Source organism: Boleophthalmus pectinirostris, unplaced genomic scaffold, assembly GCF_026225935.1.
Source record: "Boleophthalmus pectinirostris isolate CB_2022bp ecotype Guang Dong unplaced genomic scaffold, ASM2622593v1 HiC_scaffold_19, whole genome shotgun sequence".
NCBI lineage: Eukaryota > Metazoa > Chordata > Actinopteri > Gobiiformes > Gobiidae > Boleophthalmus > Boleophthalmus pectinirostris.
Window position 1 is genome coordinate 16,567,203 of NW_026571140.1, and position 23,128 is coordinate 16,590,330.

Consider the following 23,128-nt stretch of genomic DNA (forward strand, 5'->3'; position numbering starts at 1 on the left):
GGAAAGTTCTCCCTTATTTTTGTACAGGAAATGTGGAGCGCGTACGCCACTGTTAGTTTTACGCCTGAAGGGGGACAGGGCGGAGTGTTTTCACCGCGATCAGTGCTGCTGAAGGGAGCCAGGGACAGACTGGTTCTTCACTCACCCCTTTAACACGAGAAAAATCCTCTAAAAGAAGAAACAAGTTTACAACGAAAGAGCAGTTCCTGGTGAGTCTTATTCAAACCATCATTTATACTACTACTTAAATTACTAACTTCAAATTATAACAACCATACAGTTTTATCTGAAATACGTACTTAACGGACTACTTAATAAGTTCAACACAGTTCATGTAGGTTAAACAAGTTTTTACCAACTTGTTTTCTTTTGTAAGGGGAAGTTTATTCTTAAGTTGATTTAGAAAGAACTGATACGAAGTCGTGATCAGATCAGCACCGCGGACAGCTCCGGAGCGCTTTGGGCTTCTTAAGCGAGTCTGTAGGAAACCAGAGACAGAAAAACAGACAGGCAAATATTTACATTTTCATTTATAACACATGTTATATTACAGTGGAAAAATATTTATGAAGTAGCTAACTGTAGTGTTCTGTGCAGTTTGCTGCCTGTATTTCTCTTACTGGATGCTCAGCACAGACTTTGGCTGTTATTACAAATGTTTGACTTTGTGGTTGAGGTTTTGAATCACAGGCAATCAGTTGTAGTGTTTGTCAAAGTACTAAAAGCTTATTGTCCCTCTGCATACAGGAAGGAGGTACAGCAATATGACATCTTTATATATAGATGCTATTTTCAGAGTGAGTTTATAGTTCAAATTGTAGTTATGTACATTCTTCATGGTATTTATTAATGATTTATTGCAAGTAATTTGGTTCAGCTTGACCCTATCTAAATGTCAGTCAGGACAAAGAGCTCAGGAGTCTCTTAAGCAGATCAACACGTGTCTCTGCCTGTCCTGTCTTTGTGTGGCACCATGGTGATGTTTGTAAAACAGTTGTACCAATTAATACTTACTGGGCCCAGTTTCCTTCTACATCTCTTTTGCATCAAGAGTATTCTCATGAAATAAGTTCCTTCAGCCCCTGTAAACCCATCCACAACTGCTTTGGCTCAAAATATGCTGTCCTATAACCAGCCTCATAATGCCCTATGCTGCTATCACACATTTATTCATGCACATTTTCTACAACCTTTTTTCTCATGCTCCATCTGATAATTATCTCTAAAAGTGCCAGATGGTTGACTGGCATCATCTCCAGATTTGCTGCCTAAAACACACAGCAATAGCAACTGCTGGGAACTTTGTGCACAGATTTGTTTTTGGAAACCTGAAACCTGCATGTCACTGCTTATTTATTTATTTTTTTCCTTTTGAAGGTAGCAAACTAGATATGCCAGAGCGTGTCAGTCAATCATGCATCCGAGTTGTTCACTTCACAAGATACACATGCATTTTACTCACACTTGCAGTCATCTTACAAGGATGTGCTGTGACTTCCCATCGCCTTTGGACTTGGAATATCTCTACATCTTCCTCCAGTCTTTAGACCAAAGCGACATCTCTGCTTCCCTGACTAAGCCTCCCCTTCCCCCCAGCGTAGACACACACACATATCTATATATCCAATTCCTCAGCTCTTTTGACCAGGCACATCATATCAGAGAACTCTTCGGAAATGGAGAACTGGTCTACGCTTATCGATCAGGGCCCAGGGGCAGATAGACTGTAATTTGAGGCTGATATACTAGCTCTGGTCTATAGATGTGTTATGTCCATAGAAGGATAAGTTCTATTTAGACAACACTAGAGGTCATAAGAAGGATTTAAAGACAGCACACAGTCTACGTGTCTTACCTACAATTAGGGGTGACAGTTAGAGGTGATAAATGAAAAATAAAATAAAAAAATCATATAACAATTTTCTATAGAAAGATTACGGTTGGGATCAGTAGGTATCTTTATATAGCTTATTAAGACATAACGTATCTACTGCTAAATCTGCTTTTGAGAGTTAACACTTCACTGTGATTTGGTAAATCCAGGGTGGTGGGGAAAAACTGTGTTTGGGCATAATGCTGCATGAAACAGAAACAAAATGATAATATCAAAAAGTAGCAGGTATCAGATCACATTAACATTTTTAGTGCCATATCACCTCACATTACCTACAATGCTTTATTGCAAAGTAGTAAAAATATTTTTTTAGTTCTGTTTTTCAGATTTTTTTGGTTACCTTGTATTTTAAAACACAAGAAGACTGATGCCTCCATACAATGCATGTTTGTTGAAACAGTGACAATGCTCGACCTGCATAAAAATTCCTGATAACAAAATACATAATAAATGTGTTCTTCCTGAAGTAACTTAATAAAGTATTTAATTTATTTAATACTGTTTATTGCCATTTTTAATCATTATGCAAAATAACCAGTATTACTTTTAAATGTTTGTTGCAAGAGTGATTCATAATGCATAGTACAGGTTGTTTTTAGGCTCTGAGGGGAGCATTTTAGACCATGAGGTGGCCACCATAGTCTTCACTGGGAAACAATAGCTTGTGCAATCAGTAACTAATTATCAAACAAAACAATTGATTTCTAATGTATTCTCTCATCCTTCGTTTGCAGCTATAGTTCTTAATTTTTACCTTATCTTATTTCCTGTTACAATACACCCTCCCCATACATAGTTTAAAGTGAACAGCATGTACACTGCTTGAGGATGACAGGTGTCCATTTGAATGTGCGCAAGAGGAGAAGAGGAGCAAAGGAACACATGCAGTAAACGTGGGAGTGTTGTGTGTGTGTGTGCTGCTCAGAGCCTGAACGACAGCAAAAAGAAAGAAAGAAAGGCGCATGTAAGAAGCAGGCCAAGTAAAAAGCAGGCCAAAGTGCATTATGTAAGTGAGGCATAACCATGAGTGTGTGTGTGCATGTGTGTATTTTGTGTCTGCCATACAAATTAATCCTGGCTTTATCCTCAGTGAATGGGACAGTGGAGCTTTGCGGTGATTATCCTGCAGGCTTCAGATGATTGCTTTGAATCCCATGCTTGTCCACCTCAAAATTGTCTTATTGTTTTGTCAAAATAGTTCATTTTGACTGCTGTTTGCAATGCATTCATAATGCATTAAGCGTCTGATGTGTTCATCTGATTTGCCAGCGTGTCCTCCTGTCCTGTCTTCAACCCCCCCACCACCTCTCTGGGATTATATAACGCAGAAATGTCAGAATAGTAATCTGCTCCATCATTTCTTCTCAGATGGGATGTGAAAACAAAAATGGTCGACTACCAGGAACTATTTGTTTTGGTGTGAGTTGCAGTGGAAAGGTGTTAAAATTCTAGCGGAGCATCCTGATTGGTGCTCGCCAGGTGGCCAGAGGTGTGAACCGGACTTGTTCTGTTAGTTCTTGAGTGTCTTTGCATACTGCTTCTTCAGGGAATTAAAATGTTTGGTCAAGTGAAACAGAATACATCAATGTTTTTTTTCTTTGTCATCTTTGTGTAATATTTTTCTTGTTATTTTCCGCAGCAGATTTCTCCCCGCGTGTCCGTCCTGTCTCTCCGTAGGGAATGTTTTAATTCAGTAAGGCCATATTGTCACGGCAGGCAGAACTGTGGGCCAAAAACAGCACAGTGTGAGCCTTGTTGCTCCATTCACACTTGCTTAACAAGAATGAACCTTGATAAACAAGACATGACATACAAACCCAACAAGCAGGCTGACACATGAATATTACTATCACAGTTACAAGGGACGCTCCTGCTTGTTACCATGGAAATGTGATCGCTTTGCCTGGAATGTTCCACAGTATGTCACATCTGTCATCACCATGGAGACAAGCAGGTGACACAGCCAGGCCAAGTTTTTAAAAAAAAATGTTTAATGCTATAATGAGGAACATTCTAGGCAAAGTGATTACATATTCATAATACAAATTACATAGTGCACCTGTCAGGTAGAAGGTAATAGTTACCTTTAGTTATAGTATGAAGTTTTATTCCTGTAATTTATAATAATATATATGTTATGTATTTATTTTATTGTAGGCCATTATTGTCTTATAATTCTTTCAATAGTCCAATTATAAGGAAGAGTCATAGGTATACTATTTGAAAGCAACGATAGACAATGTCTGACATTCTTGGCATATTATAATTAACTGATGCCAGGCTGGACTGTACAGTGCAATAAAATTCTGTTACAACTTCTTTTATTAATTACTAACTTAATAACTACACCAACTGACTCTGGTGGTGTACATTCATTATATTAGGACCATTGCAGACAACTGTGTTCTGAGTTGCATTCCTGTGTAGTGCAGCCAGGCGAAAGGCAGTGCTGTCTGAATGGTTTAGCCCTCCAGCTCACATCAGGCTTTGTAGGTTGGCACATCTTGCTGGAATAATGCATGTAGGTCAACATGGAGCTACTGTACTGCATGTACCTGTGCATAGCAGTGTGAAAGTTGCACTTAATATGAACATTTATCAGCTCGAAATGAAATAGCATTACTGTCTGAAAAAATTGGGTTGTTTTTTGGAGCCGATTAATTTGTTCTGCAGTTTGCACACTGGCAGCACCTATTGTTCAAAGGTCACTACCTTCAAGTGTGGCATGCCTGTTCAATTTACCATCATCTATACCACTGTTTAAAGCTGGGAAATGGGTTTTGTTCCCAAAGCTCGATGAATAAATACAGGTTGACTTTGCTGGAGAAAGACTGACAGAAATAGTGATTCCATTTAAGCCAAAACAGCATGTAAGTTTCTTCTGTAATACTTCCAGGTTTGAAGATAATGCGTTTGTGTCACTCCATTAAACGTGATATGATAGACCTCCAAGTAACAGTATCAACCAAAAGAAAAGCAGTAGAAAATATCTTCCACAGCACATGGCCTGATACCTGATCCCTGTCTGCAGTGATACATGGAGCATCAGCATGTTCCTGAGAGTCCTTATTATATATGACAGCTTCTGTGCATTGCCCCCTCCGCTGCATCAACGTGACCCAGCAATAATTATAGGCTTGTGTTGTCTTTATAGCACTGTATAATTACACCAGCGTAGACAACAGGTCTCCACCCACACTGAAAAAAAAAAAAAAAAAAAATATATATATATATATATATATATATATATATATATATATACAAATATAGTGATTAAATATATCATTCTTTCTAAGTTATTCAAAATGATTTGAATGGAAAACATATTGTAAGAAGGCAATAACTGTTTGTATTGTATTATAACTTGGAGTCTATTTAAATTTGTAGAGGCTTCCCCACTTAGGGAATTCTATTTGACCTATCCTTCATTGTTGTTGTGCAACTTGTTCGGAGCAGTGTTCACCACAGTACAGTACAGTCCATCTGTAGATCTTGGAAAAATGCTTGGTCAGGACTACCATAGTATGAGACTTTTTACTTATGTGTTTGCCATTCATTCATTCATTAATTTATGCCTGTTTACATGCTCTCTGCTAATAGGTAATTAACTAATGATGTGGTTGTGTCTTCATTGTGGGTAATGCTGGACAGATTGTGATGTGGGGAAGCAGCACTCACACTCAGTGTCCTTGACCCACTTCCTCCTGCATGATATTTCAGCTGCCATATTTCCTGTATGGCATAGTTTATCCAGATTGTTTATACAGGCCTCCTCAAAGCACATAATGGCAATAAATAAATTTACATTATGCAAATTGTATATGTATATATATATATATATATATATATATATATATATATATATATATATATATATATATAATATATATAATATATAAAAAATTTTTGATGATTATTATTATTGTTTATTTATTTATATTTCTCTTTGTCTGTCTTTTGTCCTGTTTTTTATATATAAAAATATTATTAGGGACACTAACTTTAGGGAACTAATTTTAATATTTGAGGTCCCCTAAAAATAAATTGGTGTGATGCTCACTTATAGTTTACATTTCTTTAGAGCATTTAACACTGCATTATTATTCCTATTCCTTCCTATTATTCCATATTACTCTAGTTTTTAGTCCTTTTTTCCATATAATAAGAATGCCATAACCTCTTTTAGACCCAGACATTGTTAGATCGTAGATTGATTTGTATAAAACTTTTGTAAATGCCACATTTCTTTAAATGCTAGGAATTAATCGTGTCCCATGCCGTGACCATTATAGCCCACATACTGAGATAAGAACCACAAAATACTTTTACAGGCCCCACTAAAGTGTGTAGCTCCCATGGTTCACTGCTGAGCTGTTCACAGCTCTGGCAGCAGCACAAAAGCATCAGAATAGAAACGCTAATTTTTCGTCAAACTGCGCTCACAGTCTCTTTTGCCAACATTTTCTGAGCACATAACTAGACTGGAAAGTACAGCCACCACAATATTAGTTTCAAATTTCCCCATAAATTAGGTTAAGTCTTAAAAATCTGTGAAATGAGCAAATGATAAGCCTGACCTGGTTTTGTGTTGGGTTCAATGGAGCATTGCTGTCCCCGTCTCACCCCTTCCAAACACTGCTCATCTGTTCACTACATGGGAGCATGATTGATAGGCATCATGCTGCTTTTGTGCTCAGCTCTTTAGCATGTCAGCCCTTTTACTTTCTAATCCCCTATCTCCAGACATGCCATTCTCAGTTTATGGACAATATGACATCATACTACATGACCAGCATACTTTACTGAATGCTATAATAACTTTGTGCCCCTCAAATCTACTTTTCAGTCACCATTTGTGGTCTGACAGGATTTCTTTTTGTCGCCTAAAATAGCCTGTCGTCCCCTTCCTAACAAGGCACTGTAGTCGTGTGTTAATCGTGTCAGTCGATGACAGAGCTAATCCAACCCTTCCCCCTGGAGTCCAGGGCCAAAACTGCTTGAACACTGTGCTTACACTATTTCCACGTTAGCAACAAACTTCTCACATGGCACTGCTAGCCTTGTTTTTTATCATCAACGCTTGAATGTGTTTTGGTTGCTAAATTGCATTCATTTAGCATTGGTGGTGGCGCTGCATAATTATTTGGATTAATAATTCATTACTGCCCTTTTAAGACTTCCACAAGTCAATAAGAGATGATGCAACATGGAAATCTCAGTGTCCTGATTTGAATCTGTGCTTGCTTTGTCGAGTAAAATGCTATGCTAGCCAAGACATGTCCAACTAATTTTATTTTAATATTTGACAGTTCTTTTTTTCCAATTACTCCACTAGTCAAATGATTATTTCTAATGTAAACCAAATTATAACATTATAAATCACAATGTATTCTTTTTTCTCATTTTGATTTAATAACCGCAATATATTTATGTCAAAAGTTGTTTTTTTCTACAAATCTGTTTATGCTTTAATTAATTTATATATTATTATTTTGTTTTTGATTGTGTAATATCTTGTTGCAGTGGATGGTGACCTGTTTAACATGAGGGCTCTGACAGAATAAAGAGACACAAAGTGCGGGATGGAGTGGGGAGAGAGTGACAGAGTAGTAAATCCTCTTTCCCGGTTGACTTTAATCTCTCTGTGGGTCCAGCCTGCTGCTCCCAAGTCTAGTAGTACTAGAGTCTGTACAGTATAGCCTCCTTCATCCAGGAGAGGACTGGGCCTGGGCAATCTTCTCTGTCTGGAACAACTAAGAAAACTCATTAACTATCATTCAGGACTAGAGAAGTCAGTGACACATACCTAAACATTGTTGTGAGGGGACATAAATGCATGGACTGTACAGTAAGCTCACAGATAATAACTGCAATGGCACCATATGATTTCCAGTTTTTCATTACACATGCTGGAATAGTAAGAGAGATGCCAGTTACAACCCTGAATTTTCTAAATAAGTGGGACCAATGACAAGGGTCTAAGTGGCTAAACAGGATAATCAAAAAAGGGACATAACTGAAATAAAATCATATTCATTTACAGAAAAATGGTCAGTGCTTGAATTTGAAGATTGGTGGTTCAGCATTACAAAATCCTCTTAAACTATATTTCAGCTGCTAAGAATATTTGCAATTCAATAAGTCTCTTTCTTTGTCCACTCTAATCATTGTTTTAGTCAAGTAGTAAATAAGAAAATAAGCAGTATAATTGTGCTAGTCACGTCAGTTTTTTGGATTTTGGGTGTTAGCAGCCTGGACAAGATGAAGATTGCAGCAAATGTTTTGGAGTGGTGAGAAGAGCACAGGCTGTTCTTTAGACATGTGTGAGTGGCCACATGATGCAAAGAGATGAGCAATCAGCGCCTGATCAATACCAATGCAGCCCAAATGACGGAGACGAGTGGAAGGAGCAGTTACAGAAACATGTTGGTGTTATTGACGCGTGCGACCATGCTCTGTGTTCTGCTGTTGGAGCTTTGGAAATGTGTGATGACAGCTTTCAAATTGAGATGTGATTCATAAGGACTGTTGCTATTGACTACCTACCAGTTTAGGAACTCACTGTCAGTAGGTTAACATGCCCAATCAGGCACACTCCAAGTAGAAACAGTCAACTTACAGGTAAGACAATACTCAGACTACAGATACATGTTCTTCGGGGTATTTTCTAGCAGTTAAAACGCCTGTAATTGAATAAATGCAATGTTGATCAGTTTTATGCCATACAGTGGAACGTCAGATAAAGCAATCACATTTCAAGTTATATTGTGTATCCTTTAAAGGTCCTATGTTATGCTAAATTGACCATATTAGAATGTTCATCAAAAATCATCAAAAACATACCTGGAGTAGTGTTTTGTTTCATTCACACATGATTGCCTGTTTATTATTAGTCTACATCTCTAAAGCTGAAAATGCTCTGTTCCACTTTGTTATGTTAGGAAGTGGTAGTTTTCATGTTAACAACTAACTTTCACATTTTGTTTAGTAGAGATTGAAAATTCCATTTGTTGAGTTTAAAAACACATTGAAGCACTTAATGTATTACCACACGATATTACAAGATGGTCTCTGAGAGAAGAACTCAGCCTAAATATGCAGTTGTGTGTTAATTATGTGTGTAAATGAATGAAACAAAACACAACTCCATGTATGTTTTTAATGAGGAAAGGAAGTATACTGCTACTTCTTTAATCACATCTAACAATTAACTGTGTAACATACATTCATGCATAATAGAGTTATAGGCCTACACAATGACCTTGATGATTCCTTTTTTTTAAAAAACATATAAATCACATTCCTGTGGAGAGATGACACATTTTTCATTAGATGAGTCAGTCAACTATGACATCTGATGTAGGCCCTGGAACATATAGCATTAATATGTGGTAGTACTGTTGCTAACATGCAGTGCACTACATAGTATCAGAGATGCTTAAAAGTTAATATGGGTTAGGGCTGGTAATTCATTTGATATCTGTGATGTTTAATGTCATTTCTGCCATGCTTCCAAACAAAAATAATCTACATAAAAATCATCTTGATCTGATCTGTTGCTTCAATTTTGTCTAACTATAGGAACTGAGATTCAATTAACCGTACAGTATGCTGTAAATATTACTAGTTTATCATGTTTTTCTAATATTGTTTATCTGGTTTATTGTCCCCCTTCCATTGCTATCAGATCTGTTCTGCCAACATCAACCAAATGATGGCAATGCAAAATGTAAACAACCATAATGCAAAAGAAGGCTGATATCCAGAATTAGAATGTGGCTGTATTTTCCTCTCCCTTTCGCCCTTTGCACATTCAATTATTAACTGCGCTGTCAGCTGTGGCACGATGTGGGTGGAGTCAGACTAGAGGGCGGGGCCGGACGTTTTATAAAAAAAACTCCAGCTGTGTGTCTGAGTGACCTTGTGCTCTCAGCTCTCACCGTGATTGATGATGCTTCCAAGCACCTATGTGAAAGAGAGTGGTTTTGCTTTGTCATATAAAGTCCACAAGCATTTAAATAGGGGATTTAATGTTATAATCTTAGTGATGTAATGGGTATTTTCCCTTATAAGCAACAGGGGAAATATGATTTGCTGTAATAAATGCGACAGTTTCCTCCCATTGGACGCAGTAGCAGATTAAGTCAACAGTCTATCATTCTCCATCGCTGCTCTGAATGTTGCCATAGATTAAATTAGATCAAGCTTTAATGACTCTTCAACTGAAGGCTGCCAGCTGGTTAAATTTATATCAATGACAAGCCCCATTACAGTAAGAACTTATCTACATAATGTGAAAAAAGAACACAAATTGCCCATTATAGTTCATTAGAGGCTTATGTTTTCTATTGGCAGGAGCATCCTAGGGTCAGAAAAGTAAAGGTAAAGGATAATTGGACCAGACAGAGAGGGGTGTCACCTTTGTTCCAGTCAGTAGCTGCAGCTTGTAGCCCCTGCAGACTCAAATCCACATGTATTTTTCATAAGACAGTCTATGGAGTGGAAATGTGTTGTGTGAAAACTGCTGAACATGTGTCTGAGAGCAGTCTTTGACACACCAAATATACCTTTTTAAGGCTGTGTCAAGGATATACATGCATTATATCCATACATGTGATTCCCGTGTTTGCCCCCAAGTATAGTCCTCGGAAAATAAAATAAGATTCAAAGAAGTATTACCTAACTGTTGTTTGGTACAGTACAATTGTATCCATGGGATTTCAAGTGAGTAAAACTTGGACCATCAGTTAACATTTCACATAGAATAGGACAAAAATGGTGTGCCTAGCATGAAAAAGTCAAGTTCTGAAACCAGTGAATAAACCAGTGAATAGCAAATAGTAATTAAGCAGTTAAGCAGGTAAAAAAAATTGATTGTAGCATCCAAGAGCATAAATTTTGTCTCAGTTTAATTAATGTAGGCCGCTTGCTGGTGAATATAGTTGCACAAGTGTTATTGTTGTGAGCTTAATAATCATTGAGGTAAAAGAAAAGACTCTATAGGCTTAGCATGAAGCTATTTAAACTTGCTGTTGTCCGTAAATAATAAGTACAGAACTATTCTTGCATTCTATTAAAAAATATTCAAAATTTGGTGCCAGACAGAGCTTTTCCTTTGAAACAGTAATACTTGCCAAACTTGCCAATACTGATTTCTGCGTCTCTTTTGCAGTATTTCACTTTTGAGGTCCAAACTCCACAGTTACCATGGCGGACGAAGCGGACATGCGTAATGAGCTAGCCGACCTGCAGACACGTGCAGACCAGATAGCTGACGAGGTAACATGGTTCACTCTTATTTTAAAGATTTTTTTTTTTCTGGAAATTAGTGCACAAATCTAGCTGCAGTCATTTCCTTTGAACAGTTCAGACAATCTGAATCAGGAAAAAATGCATTAGTTTGCCATCAGCTTTTGGAACAAAGCGTATTTGAAATTAAATATAGGAAAAATGCAATGTTGTTACCCACATAGAGAAACCCCTGTCACTCTTTATATGTAGACTACTAGTATGTGTTACTATTTTTGTAAGTCGTAAGTACCCCTCATCATGTGGGGTCCTTTTGGTGAAGGGCAAACTAAACCTATGTTAATGAGCAAAAAGGAATTCAGGAAGGAGATCATTTTAAGCACAGGAATAATAGAGCAGCTCAAATGGCATTATTAAACATTCATGAGCAGATAAAGCAGAGCCAAAGAGCTGTGTGAATATGACAGAAGCACAGGAGAGCTGATGGATGAGGGCCATAGGGGCAGGAGGAGCAGAGACAAGTGAAAAGCAAGGATTATAGATCAAGAGGATCTATGGAGATTATTAGTTCAACAACTACTTTGGTGATTAATAAGTTCATAGAAAATAATATGTGATTGTGTTTTATTTCATTCATAAATTCACTAGTTTCCTGTCTCTTTCTCTTCACACAGTCTCTGGAAAGCACTCGGCGTATGCTGGCATTGGTTGAAGAGGTGAGTACCTTGTTACTATAGCAAAATACATACAAGTTGCAGCCACTAAGCTGATAGCAAGGGTAAAATTGTTGTGAGAAAACAAGCAAGCAATATGTTGGATAATTAATGAATACATAACATTAGTATGTTAGTAACCTCTAGGGACACCAGCTGCAATTTTTTTCACTGCCAAAACTCTACACACCATGGTACTACATGTGTTATTTATGTGGCTCTATTTTACTCCTATTGAATGGAGTCAGTTGAGGTCACATTGAAACGGTAGATTCTAAAAAGTCCTTGAGTAGCGCCGTGTAGTGCTGAAGGGCAACAGTGAAAATGTGGAAAATGTCAGACACTATTAGATTGTCATGGTCCACACACAGCCAAAATTGTGTCCTTTGAATACTTAATACGTCTTCTTATCTAAATTCACCTTTGAAATTATTATTCACTCAGAGAAATTTGCTGAAAAACGTCCATAAGACACATGAAGGGACTTGATTTTGGTTGCATGGATAATGTCAAAACCTGTGGGAGGTATTGTATTAGTCATTATGTAGTTTAGCAACATTTTGACCACCTGGAACTGTATGTAAGATTTAGATTTAAATTCCATGAACATGAGTTGTGTCCCCACATATGACATGTCCAAATCAAATATAACCTTTATTGATATCAGTAGTAATGTCAATTTATTCTTAATTACAAGAACATTGGACATCGTGGCCAAGTTGTTAATGTTATAATTTGGTGTTTTAGTTCTTAAGATGAACACCTAGTATGAAAGCAAAATCAGCCTCACATGAGTCTTATATGTGTCCCCTAACTGCCGGTTACAGGACCTTCCTTTCAGTCAAATAAAGCAAACTGAAATGTTCATTTATTTCTATTTAGCATCACATCAAACACCAAGACTTCTCCAGACAAAGATGGTGGGTTCTTTGGTTTTGCCTTGCTGTGGACTGCAGTGCAATGTTTACTTTACTTCTTCCTGGCATTCTAATGCTTTAAACCAGCAGCATGAGTGGATCTGTATCCTCTTTTTTAATTTTATGAACTGTCCTAAACCTAGTGTCTTTAATGCTGGCCTCCACAGTGCCTTATCATCAGCCCTGACCTTACACCTGCAGGGGCTGAAGAAGCGACCTTTAAGGATAATGCCAAGGAAGAGTCTTTTGTTCCCTCCAACAGTTCCTACACAGTTTGAAAATGCCACTGCACCATTGTTATCTAATTGTATTGTAGTTTCTATACTAATTTAGAACCATAAGAAACCTGTAATACAAGTATTTAGTAAGTAACAGTAAAGTCCTGAGGCTTAACGTGACTTGGAAAGTGTGTGACCCAACGGTGCACTTTAAGTAGGAAAACACACGTGCCCTCCCTGCGTGACCCCTGCCCCTTTAAAAAGGCTTATAGTGAAGATTACTGAGCACTAACTGAATAAGTGGAGAGCTTGCAGGCAGCAGCAACAGTGGTATAGTGATCACCCTGATAATATAGATCACTGTCTGCTTGTTATAGGTTGCTCTGCTCCTGATAGTTTGATGATATAGCCTACTATATACTGCAGGTATTGAAAATTTAGGTTTTGCTGTGTTGTGCAGTGCTGTATTTTTATTTATTTATTTTTTCTACGTAATCTCAAGTTCTGGCACTGATGTTAACTAAGAATGATTTGATAGCAATAAAATTTCAACGTAGATTTTGGAAAGGTTTCTAAGTATAAAATTTGTTGGATGTATATGAACTAAAGCTCTCTTTGTGGACTACGGCTTAGATCCAACAGTGCTTAACAAGAGACCAATTTCACTTGATAAAGCAACAAATTGGCTACTTAGTTGTGCCAAATAATTTAAGAGGAATGTTTTAGCTCAGTTAACTTGACTTGGCTGAAAGAGAAATTAATCCTGAATTGAAACATTTGAGAGCATGTCTGAGCACTATACTTGCTTTTACAATTGTAAGACTGGATTTGCACCTTGGCAGTGGTCTGTGCTCTAGGCATGCTTCTAGCTTTGATTCTTGTTTCCTGTATGTTTATTTACTTTCCCATTATACCTTTCTCACAAATGTGTTTTGTTCAGAATTAATTACAGTCCTCAAAATAACACCAAAAGCTGATTTTGGAAGTAATATGCAAATCCTTTTACTTTTTATTCTAGACATAATCCCATAAGGAGCACACCCACCTTGTTACTCTTCACCCGCCACGTATGTAGTTGATTAGTCAGTAATTGAACATATCCATAACACATCCCTCCTCTGTCCGCCTGTCATCCTAATACCTATGGACTGATGCATAGAGTCTCATTAGAAATGCATAGAGGGCAATGGCTTTAGGATTTACAGTTTGCATTGGTAAGACTAGCCGCCTTTTATTACCTTATTGTCCTTATGCAAGTAGGTAAGTGGCCAAACTGTACCAGCACTTGCACTGAGTGATGTGATGTGCCCTTGTCTCATGCAAATGCAGCCCATAATTCTTTTAGTGCCACGGCGAGCCCTGACCTTTCATACGGTTGAGAGCGGGAAATGCTTGAGTGCTCCTCCCGCTAACACTGACCCATGTGGTGTCTTTCTGCTACATCATGTACAGTGATTAGATGAAGGAGAGAGTGCTGTTAAGAAATGAGCTTGTAAAAATGGTAGCAGCCTCCGCGGCTGGCTCATCTGATATGGCACTGCAGTGTGATATTGGAAACCTATTCAGTGACGCAGCAATGAAGAGAGTCAAGTTTTTTTGAGAAATGTTATCTTTGAAAAATGAAATAACAACATGCACATTGTTTATGAATAAAGCATGATTGTAGTTGGAAAGAGGCAAAATAGCTAGTGCCCTGAACTCTGTGTGCACTGGTTAACCTCATAAGCCTAAGGGCCTTATTCTCAAAATTACCATTGTATGATATTTTAAGGTATTAAGATCTGTGGAGGGGCATTAAAGTGGTCATTCTCCAACATATTTTAGTATAGCAATTATAAATAGCTTTTTAAATAATTATAAAAAACACAATAATTCTATCATGCCAATTACACATATTTCTTATTTTAGTGTTTTATGTATATGAGCTTCTCAGCATAACAATCAGTGGGTTAGCAGGTTTGTATTTCCACCATCACTTTACAATGTGTATTCTTTACAATACGTACTTACATACAATCCTCTTTTTACATCAAATTATTATGAGATGATTACAACATACATCCTTGGCAGTCCTTAGCATACATTTGTCCACTAGAGGTTCAGCAGGTAAAACATGTGACTCACAACAGTGCTTCCCTCTGACCCAATTAGGATAGATTCCAGGAGACAGGCTAGTGGATATCTCAATGGAGGAATCAATAGCAAGATACAAGGAACTTTGTCTAAATGTCACCTCATGCAGTGTTGCTGTGTAGTGGCCCTAATGCTTTTACATTGTGATATATGAAGACTTTACACTGTGCTAGCACACTATTTACCTTTTTATTTAAAGAGTTTAGATTGAAAACTGACCATTTAAATATATTATTGCTGAATGTGAAATATCAAATAGTCAAAGAAAAAAAAAATACATTGGTCATTTAAATATAGGCCAAGTATACTGTACGATAAAGGTGCACTATGTAACTTTTCTGGTGGCGTCTGCAACCTGCTTATCTCCATGGAAATGTTATTCATTTTCTTGCATGCAGTATTTGAGAGTATGGCAGTAATTCATTTATTTAGTTATGACTGATTTTACTGCATCATCAATATTTATGAAAGCATGCATTCTTGTGAGCGAGGTCTCCTCTCAACACATCTGACGTGTTACCTGGCCCGGTGGCATTACCCGCATGGCTCCATGAGGATAGATGAGTTTAATGCTACACTATGAAACATTCCAGGCAACACAATAACATCACTATGGAGACAAGGAAGTGTTATCATATAGTGATATATAGGGCACATATACTGAACATGTGTTTCTGTTGTGGATTTCTATCATCACACTCAGACCCAAACTATATGATTTGGTAGAGATCTTGCTTTCAGGGTTTCTAGTTTTAGCCTACTGTATTTCAGTCCAGTCAATATTTCCAAGACATGGTATCTCATTTATCGGCAGCAGATTGCTTCACAGTCACAGTTTGATTGATACAAATATCAGTGTCAGTGTGCCTACACTGTACTGGCGTCTATCTGTCCTCCCTACATGAAGGTCAGTGCACATTTTGATCTGAAACTGTTGATGCGTGAGCTAAAGGGTATTTGGTCTTAATATCTTTCAGAGCATAGCCAGAGCATACCACTATACTGGTTACCATTGTTATTATACAGTAGATGAATGTCTACGCTTTAAACTCCATATATTTAATTTGTGTGCCAGTTTGCTCTCTTATATTACTGGAGATTTGTCATTGTCAATATCACCTATTTGGTGTCAGCCCACTTAACACAATGAATATGTTGGGACAAGTTTCTATTGTTGTGCTTGGGATGTAGTACTTCAATAAGTGTACTTGTCTTCCAAAACAAAGTAGTTTGGAAGTAAATGGCACTTTCTCCATTGAGTAATAATGCATCAGTCTCATAGCTTCAAGAACTTAGTCATCGCAAGTATAAATTTATAGATTTGAACCATCAACCTCCTGAGCCACACAAAGTTTATATACAACTATATGAAACATTACAATAGTCAGTAACAATATAACAAAGACTTTATAATGAACAAATAGTTTATTAAGGATTATTCAGGTTTAGTAATTACTTTAATAATTGCCCTGATCCTAACTCCTAACCCTTAATTTAAAGTCCTATATTATACTAAATATAGTCTTGTGAGCTTTAAGCCATGTTAGAATGCTGTTTCTTTGTCAAAAACATACCTGGAGTTATGTTTTGCTTCATTCACACATTTGAGTAATCCTGGCTACATCTCCAAAGCTCAAAATGCTCTTTTCCACCTTGTGATGTCATGAAGCAATATTTCTCAATTTGCAGCTACCTTTGAGCTTTTGTTCACTGGAGACTGGCAATTTCAGAGCTAAAATCATCCAAGTGTTTCTAGTGAAGGTGTATGGGGTTTTAAAGCACAGAGAAGCACCTCCTGTATTACCACATGGCATCACAAGATGGAGGATTTTCCGCTTGAGTGAATAACTAAATATGCAGGGTTTGTGTGTTAAACAAAACTCAACTGCAGGTATGTTTTTGATGAGGAAACAACAACATAACAAAAATCAGAAAATAGCATAATATGGGCCCTTTAAGTAGTTACTGAATCATTTTTTAAAATAAAACAAGTACAATTTTTGCACATCCTTTATTCAGAATTAGTTATTATAAAGTACTTAATCTAGTCTAGATTTTTTAAAAAGCCTGCCAATAAACAATGCAACATGCAACATATACTATTCAGGTGATGAATGTAAGATATATAGTTTAGAACTTCTCATGTGAAAATAATGTTAATAATAATGTTATTCCCATATACTATAAATGTGTACCAAAAGCATTTTTCTTTCTGTAATTTGATGCTGGCCTGCTGCTCTCACAGTTGTGTTGTCTCAACTGACCTTAACTTATGCAGTGTCTTTTTCCTCTTTTTCCTCTTTTCCTCTCTCTCTGTCTGTTAGAGCAAAGATGCCGGCATCAGGACTCTCGTCATGTTGGACGAACAGGGAGGTAAGTTGTTTCAAGTAGAGATTGCTCACCACAAGCTGTCCAAGCAATTAATCTTAATTATGTGAAAGTACATAGTAAATTAACCTATATTTCTATGCAAAAAAGTTTAACCTGATGACCATTAAATTCTTTATTTATCATATAAAACTCTGCTAATGATAAAACTGATCCTTATACTACTACTACTACTACTACTACTACTACTACTACTACTGCTACTATAGATATAATTTACTTCATTACCATATTACTATTGCCTATTGTTATTGATGTACAAAGGTTGTATAGTTTAAACTCTAGCTGCCTTTTGGGAGATAGTCCATACTTTAGTTTCTTTTAATACACTGTTCTAAGAGTTGTGCAATATAAGACCTCAGATATATATTTTATACAACTTTTAGGTAAGCTGGTGCTCAGTTGCATGTCCAGTAGAGCTAATTGGCCTGCCAATTGTACATGCCCCCTCTGCCCTCTATGTTCCTCTCCATACTCTGCCCTCCAGAGAAATGACTACCACTGCCTGAGCTCATGCCATTCTCATAAGACTGCAATCAATTCTTAGTTTTAAATTACCTCTCCCTGCAGCTGAAGTCCTTTATACACCATCCTCCATTTATCTCACTTTTTCTTTTTTATGCTGAATATTTCTCTACTTTTGTGTTGTTTTGGCTCATTTTTAAAATTATTGCCAGATTTTAGCAGAACACATTACAATAAACAATATTCAGTAGATGACTATGCAAACTAATGAGTGTTGCTCAAACTATAACTAATAACTGGGATTGTGTATGTGTATATTTATGTGCATACACATATGCACATAAATATAAGAAAGTATAGTAAAACAGTAATTTGAATAAACATCATCAAGGACTGTGCCAATGTCTGTTCCAATGCAGCCAAGAAGCTAAGGGAACAGCGTGTTTTGAAAATGATTTTTGGCATACTTTCTTTCATGTCTTAAAAATGTTTCTACCAGAAAAATCAGCCCAGTCCCACATAATGAAAATCTTCTCTTCATATAGCTCATGTTTACCTGTGTTAGTGAATAAAAGTGGCACACACAAGTGATGAGCTCATTGTTTGCCTTCACTCTACCTAGGTAACCATCAGGAAGGAAGCCCTTATTCTGTAATCTCAGTGGAGGGGAGGAGTCTGTGTTGCTACGGTTTCTAAGGCAGTTCAGAAGAAGCATGACATAAACAACTTCTACTTTAATTTTTTTCCTCTCACTTCATGATCTGCATTTGGGACCATAGTCCTATATATTTAAATTGCAATAGGCAGTAATGTTAATTAATGTTACTGTGAATGAATTCAACACAACTCAAATGGGCAAAGGATCTTTGGAGAGTCTTCCAGTTCAACTTTGGTAAGGACATGATGTAATCATGTCTTCAACCTCAGTTCCACCTTGAAGCCGTAACTTTTGCACATGACAAAGATTATTGGCTACACTCTCCCACACTAGAACCATTAACCTGAGAGAACGCGCCTTTGACCTTGAATGAGAGCTTTTTATAGTCCGTATGTGATGGGTATACAGGGTGACTTTGTGCATCTATGCCCCATTAGAACATCCCTACTTTGATTTAGATCTCAACTGTCTATCTAGAACAATGTCCCTCTAAAATTTATATTTGATATTTATATTTGATCAAATTCAAACAGCATGTTATTCTATCTATATGGACTACTTAGTGATACCTCAATCTACATTTAGCAACCATGCAAGAAATTTGTAGAGACAAACTTACCCAAAGAAACTGCTCGAACCAGAACCCAGAATGCAACACAAGAGCAATAGCGTCAGAGGTGGGCAGAGTAGCTAAAAAAATTTTATTCAAGTAAAAGTGTAGTTACTACTAATATTACTATAAGTCCAAAGTAATGGTCCAAGGGTGTTTTCACACCGACAGTATTTGGTGCGCACCAAACCAAAAGTGGTTAGTTCGGTTCGTTTGCGTTGGTGTGAACGCGTCAATCGGACTCGGACCCGAACCAAATCAAGCGGACCGAGACTGCATAAAAGAGGTGGTCTCGGTTTGCTTGAATCCGCACCAAATGACCAACTTTGGTGCGGTTCCTCTGGTGTGAACGCGAACCCGGGTCCAAACCATAGACAGTAGGTCCAAACGGACTATTCGAAATGCATCATGAGAGGAAACGCGTCTCCTCTGCCTGAAGTGACGCGCTGTACGACTCCAGCGCAGTAACAGATTGTTGTCCAGACGCAGCAGCGATTCATTTTCTAATTATTTTACCAACAATGGCCAATACAGAGAATGTAATACACAAAGATCAGAGCAAGTACCAGTGTGCGATCGTGTGGCTCCAGAGTGAGTCAAAAAGAGAAGCCCCGGTGTTTCCCGTGTTCACGTAGCAACCAGCATTTGTTATTTTAGGCTTCAATTAACCAAATAATTTCATGGCAATAGGCAATAGCCTATTCAGTTGATACAACTTTAAAAAGTCCCTGTTTTTAGCCTAGTGTGAGAAATACAGTCGGACTAGATCCAAACCATAGTCCCGAACCAGCGGGAGCAGCTCCTGTTTAGGCCGGGCTCAGAGGAGCTGGAGCGGGGAGCCTCGACCTGAGGAAGCGCTTTCCCCGGGAAGAACCAAATGCGCCAAGGACTGACCGTCAGAACAACATATAACAAACCAAACTGGACTCACGCTTCTGTCCGGATGCTGCATTACCTCGGAACCAGCCGCGATTCTTGAGCGCGGAGGACCGGAGTAGCCCGCACAGACCTGTAGGTAGTCCACAGCGCATTCTCACTTTCCCCGCACAGAACCAGCGCGCAGACGACGGAACATTCCCGCTTAGACCCAGTCCACTGCGCACTGGTCTTGCTCGCCACCGTTTGGAACCAGCACATGAAGGACAGAGCCTCCGGACTTACCTGACCAACGCGCTTGTAGGACGACAGAAGACCAAGGACCAGACCCCAGCCCCGTCCTGAGGAGCTGCGCGCTACTGTGAGCGCTGTTGGCTGCTGCTGTTACCCGAACTCAGGACTGATGTGCGGTGAGTTTGAACAAAGTTCTACATGTTGCTGTTTTATGAGCTCATGATGATCATTTGAGATGAGGACGGCCCGTGGTTTTAACAGGAACATCGGTGTTGATAACTGGAGGTATCCCCGAGACACTTCAACCGAACCAATTTTGGTTCGTTTGCCGGTGTGAACGCGGACCACACTGGAGTGTATTTGCTACATAATAACAATTTTATTGCCTGGTGCGGACCAAATAATCGAACTACCGGTGTGAAAATGACCTAAGAGTAAAAATCTACTAATGAGTAACTGTCTTAATTATAATTTTAATCTAAATTCTATTTTAATGTTAATGTAATGGAAGGACAAAACATCACATTATGCACACAACTGTATATTTTCAAAGAATAGACTACAAAAATAAGAAAAAGAATTCATATCTGAAGGAGTGGTGTAAGAAACACAAAGGTTCAAATCATCTGATATTGTACAGAAAGCTTAACATAAAGTCAGTTGTAGGCTTACTCACAGTGGAAAAAGTAACCAAACCTCTTCTTAAGTAATAGTACAGTAACTATTCCAAGATGTACAGTTTTATTACAAAGTTATTCAAGTAAATATACTACCCACCTCTGCATGTTCAGCCTTCTTATGCACCTATTGCCTTGCTTTGTCTTCTGCACTGTGCCTTCCATACAATAGTGTACTTTAGTGCAGCATCCCTCCAAAGAAAGCTAGTCCCATTAATTTCATTTGCTCTCATGGCTTTGTCCTCACCAGAACAACTTGATCGTGTGGAGGAGGGCATGAACAAGGTCAACGCAGACCTGAAGGAGGCCGAGAAAGATTTAAAAGATATAGGACAATGCTGTGGTCTGATATGCCCATGTATTAAAAAGTAGGTACCAGCCAGGAGCCCCACGTTCTTACCTGTCCAGTGCTGGTGGTGATGGTGATGTCACATGTCTATTTTGTCACAGTCAATGTCTCTTTTTGTCTCTCCCTCTTTATCCCTTCAAACCCTGCCCATCCCGATACCCCATCCTTTCTTTTCTCTCACGTGCTTCCGTTCTTTTGCTGGGAAAATGACAATGTGTTGGTAATCAGAACAACTGGAGCGCATCGAGGAGGGGATGGACCAGATCAATAAGGACATGAAGGATGCAGAAAAAAATTTGAACAATCTAGGACAGTTCTGTGGTCTATGTTCATGTCCCTGTAACAAGTAGGTGCAGCATGTGTGGCCTGACTGCATGTCTCTATATCCGTCGTCCTGCATACGGTGGCACACAGCATGCACTTGTGAGAGTTTGGGGTACATAGACAGAAGCCATGTTTTCATTATAAGACAATAAAAACAAAACAACAATTAACTTAAGTTACAATATTAATCTTGCCATTCAAAGTAACACACAACAAACTGTAACAATATATTGTTTTTATCTGTCTTGCAAAATAATTGCGATAGATACCACCATGCTAAGCTACTCTCTGTGGAGAGGCAACCCTGCTTGCAGTAAAAAGGCATGTTTTTCCAATAATACAGAAATTAGAAATATATGTTCAATGACGTCCTATGGAGAATTAATGGCAAAGGAATGTCATCTCCATGGACACAAGCAGGTGTTGGACTCTCCATCAGAAAAGTTACATGGTGCCCCTTTAATGCAAGCACAGTTCTATCTTTGTGCCCCAGACTAAGCCCAGGTAAAGTTTGATGCGTGCATCAACATAAACATGCCAAATGCTTTATCTTTGGGGATGTGGTCCCTAAAGCCCTTCATTGTTCATTGGATGAGACATTCTTTTTCCCACAGGTATAGCAGCATCAGCACAGCAGCAGTTTGAAGCAAAGCACTAACTCACAATGACACATACACTGAACCTTATCCAGGCCCCTGTTCCACACTCTCCAATGTGACATGTGCTGTGTGTGGAAAACACATCAAATAGTTGCCTTTTGCACTTATTTAATTACTGTACATTCTGTGTCCCATACAGCTTCTTTGATCATCAGTCTGAACTTTCAATGCTTTAAAGCTAGGATGTTGAACAACATTTATGAAACTATTTGATTACCCATTTCTACTCCCTGTCTGTCTCACATAACCAAATCTACCATGCAGGAGTGAGGCAAATTTCTCAGTTGAGCACAGACATATCACCGAAAATTCGTGCTTCATGTTTCATTTTAACTTTAACTTTTGTGTGATGTCTGCAATGGAACCTAAATAAATGGATCCTTTGTCAGCCAAACTATGGCTACTGAGTCATGTCTGAGCAAGTCTGGACACACACAAGCTATAAGAAAACACAAGACAATATGGATTTGTAGATATAGCTTGTTTTTACTTTAGCTCCTGTATCACTCTTTTCATGAAACACTTGTTATGTAATCCTGCGATTATGTCATGCCATCTGATCTACACTATCCACATTGCAGTCGTGGGTCAAATAACTCAAGAGCTATGAGTCTAACACGTTGAACATCTGTTTTGTTTACTTAGTAGTAAGACCTGTGCAGTTTGTTCATTCTTCTCTCACCTAAACAAGGATAATAAGACATGTGCCTATTTCATCAAATAGTTCTGCAGCTTTATGCATCCAGATGAAATGAAGGGCTTAG

At 38.1% G+C, this 23,128-nt stretch overlaps 1 protein-coding gene across 1 annotated transcript in view; it reads left to right on the forward strand.

The window, feature by feature from the left end:
- Positions 1-79: 79 nt before the first annotated feature.
- LOC110175411 (synaptosomal-associated protein 25-B-like) overlaps positions 80-23,128 on the forward strand; it is a 25,775-nt gene continuing 2,726 nt past the window's right edge. The window contains exons 1-5 of the mRNA XM_055155004.1: positions 80-209; positions 11,067-11,173; positions 11,818-11,859; positions 17,449-17,497; positions 21,283-21,400. Of these exons, the coding sequence (XP_055010979.1) occupies positions 11,102-11,173; positions 11,818-11,859; positions 17,449-17,497; positions 21,283-21,400 (281 nt within the window). The 5' untranslated portion in view covers positions 80-209; positions 11,067-11,101. The remainder of the gene's footprint in view (positions 210-11,066; positions 11,174-11,817; positions 11,860-17,448; positions 17,498-21,282; positions 21,401-23,128) is intronic.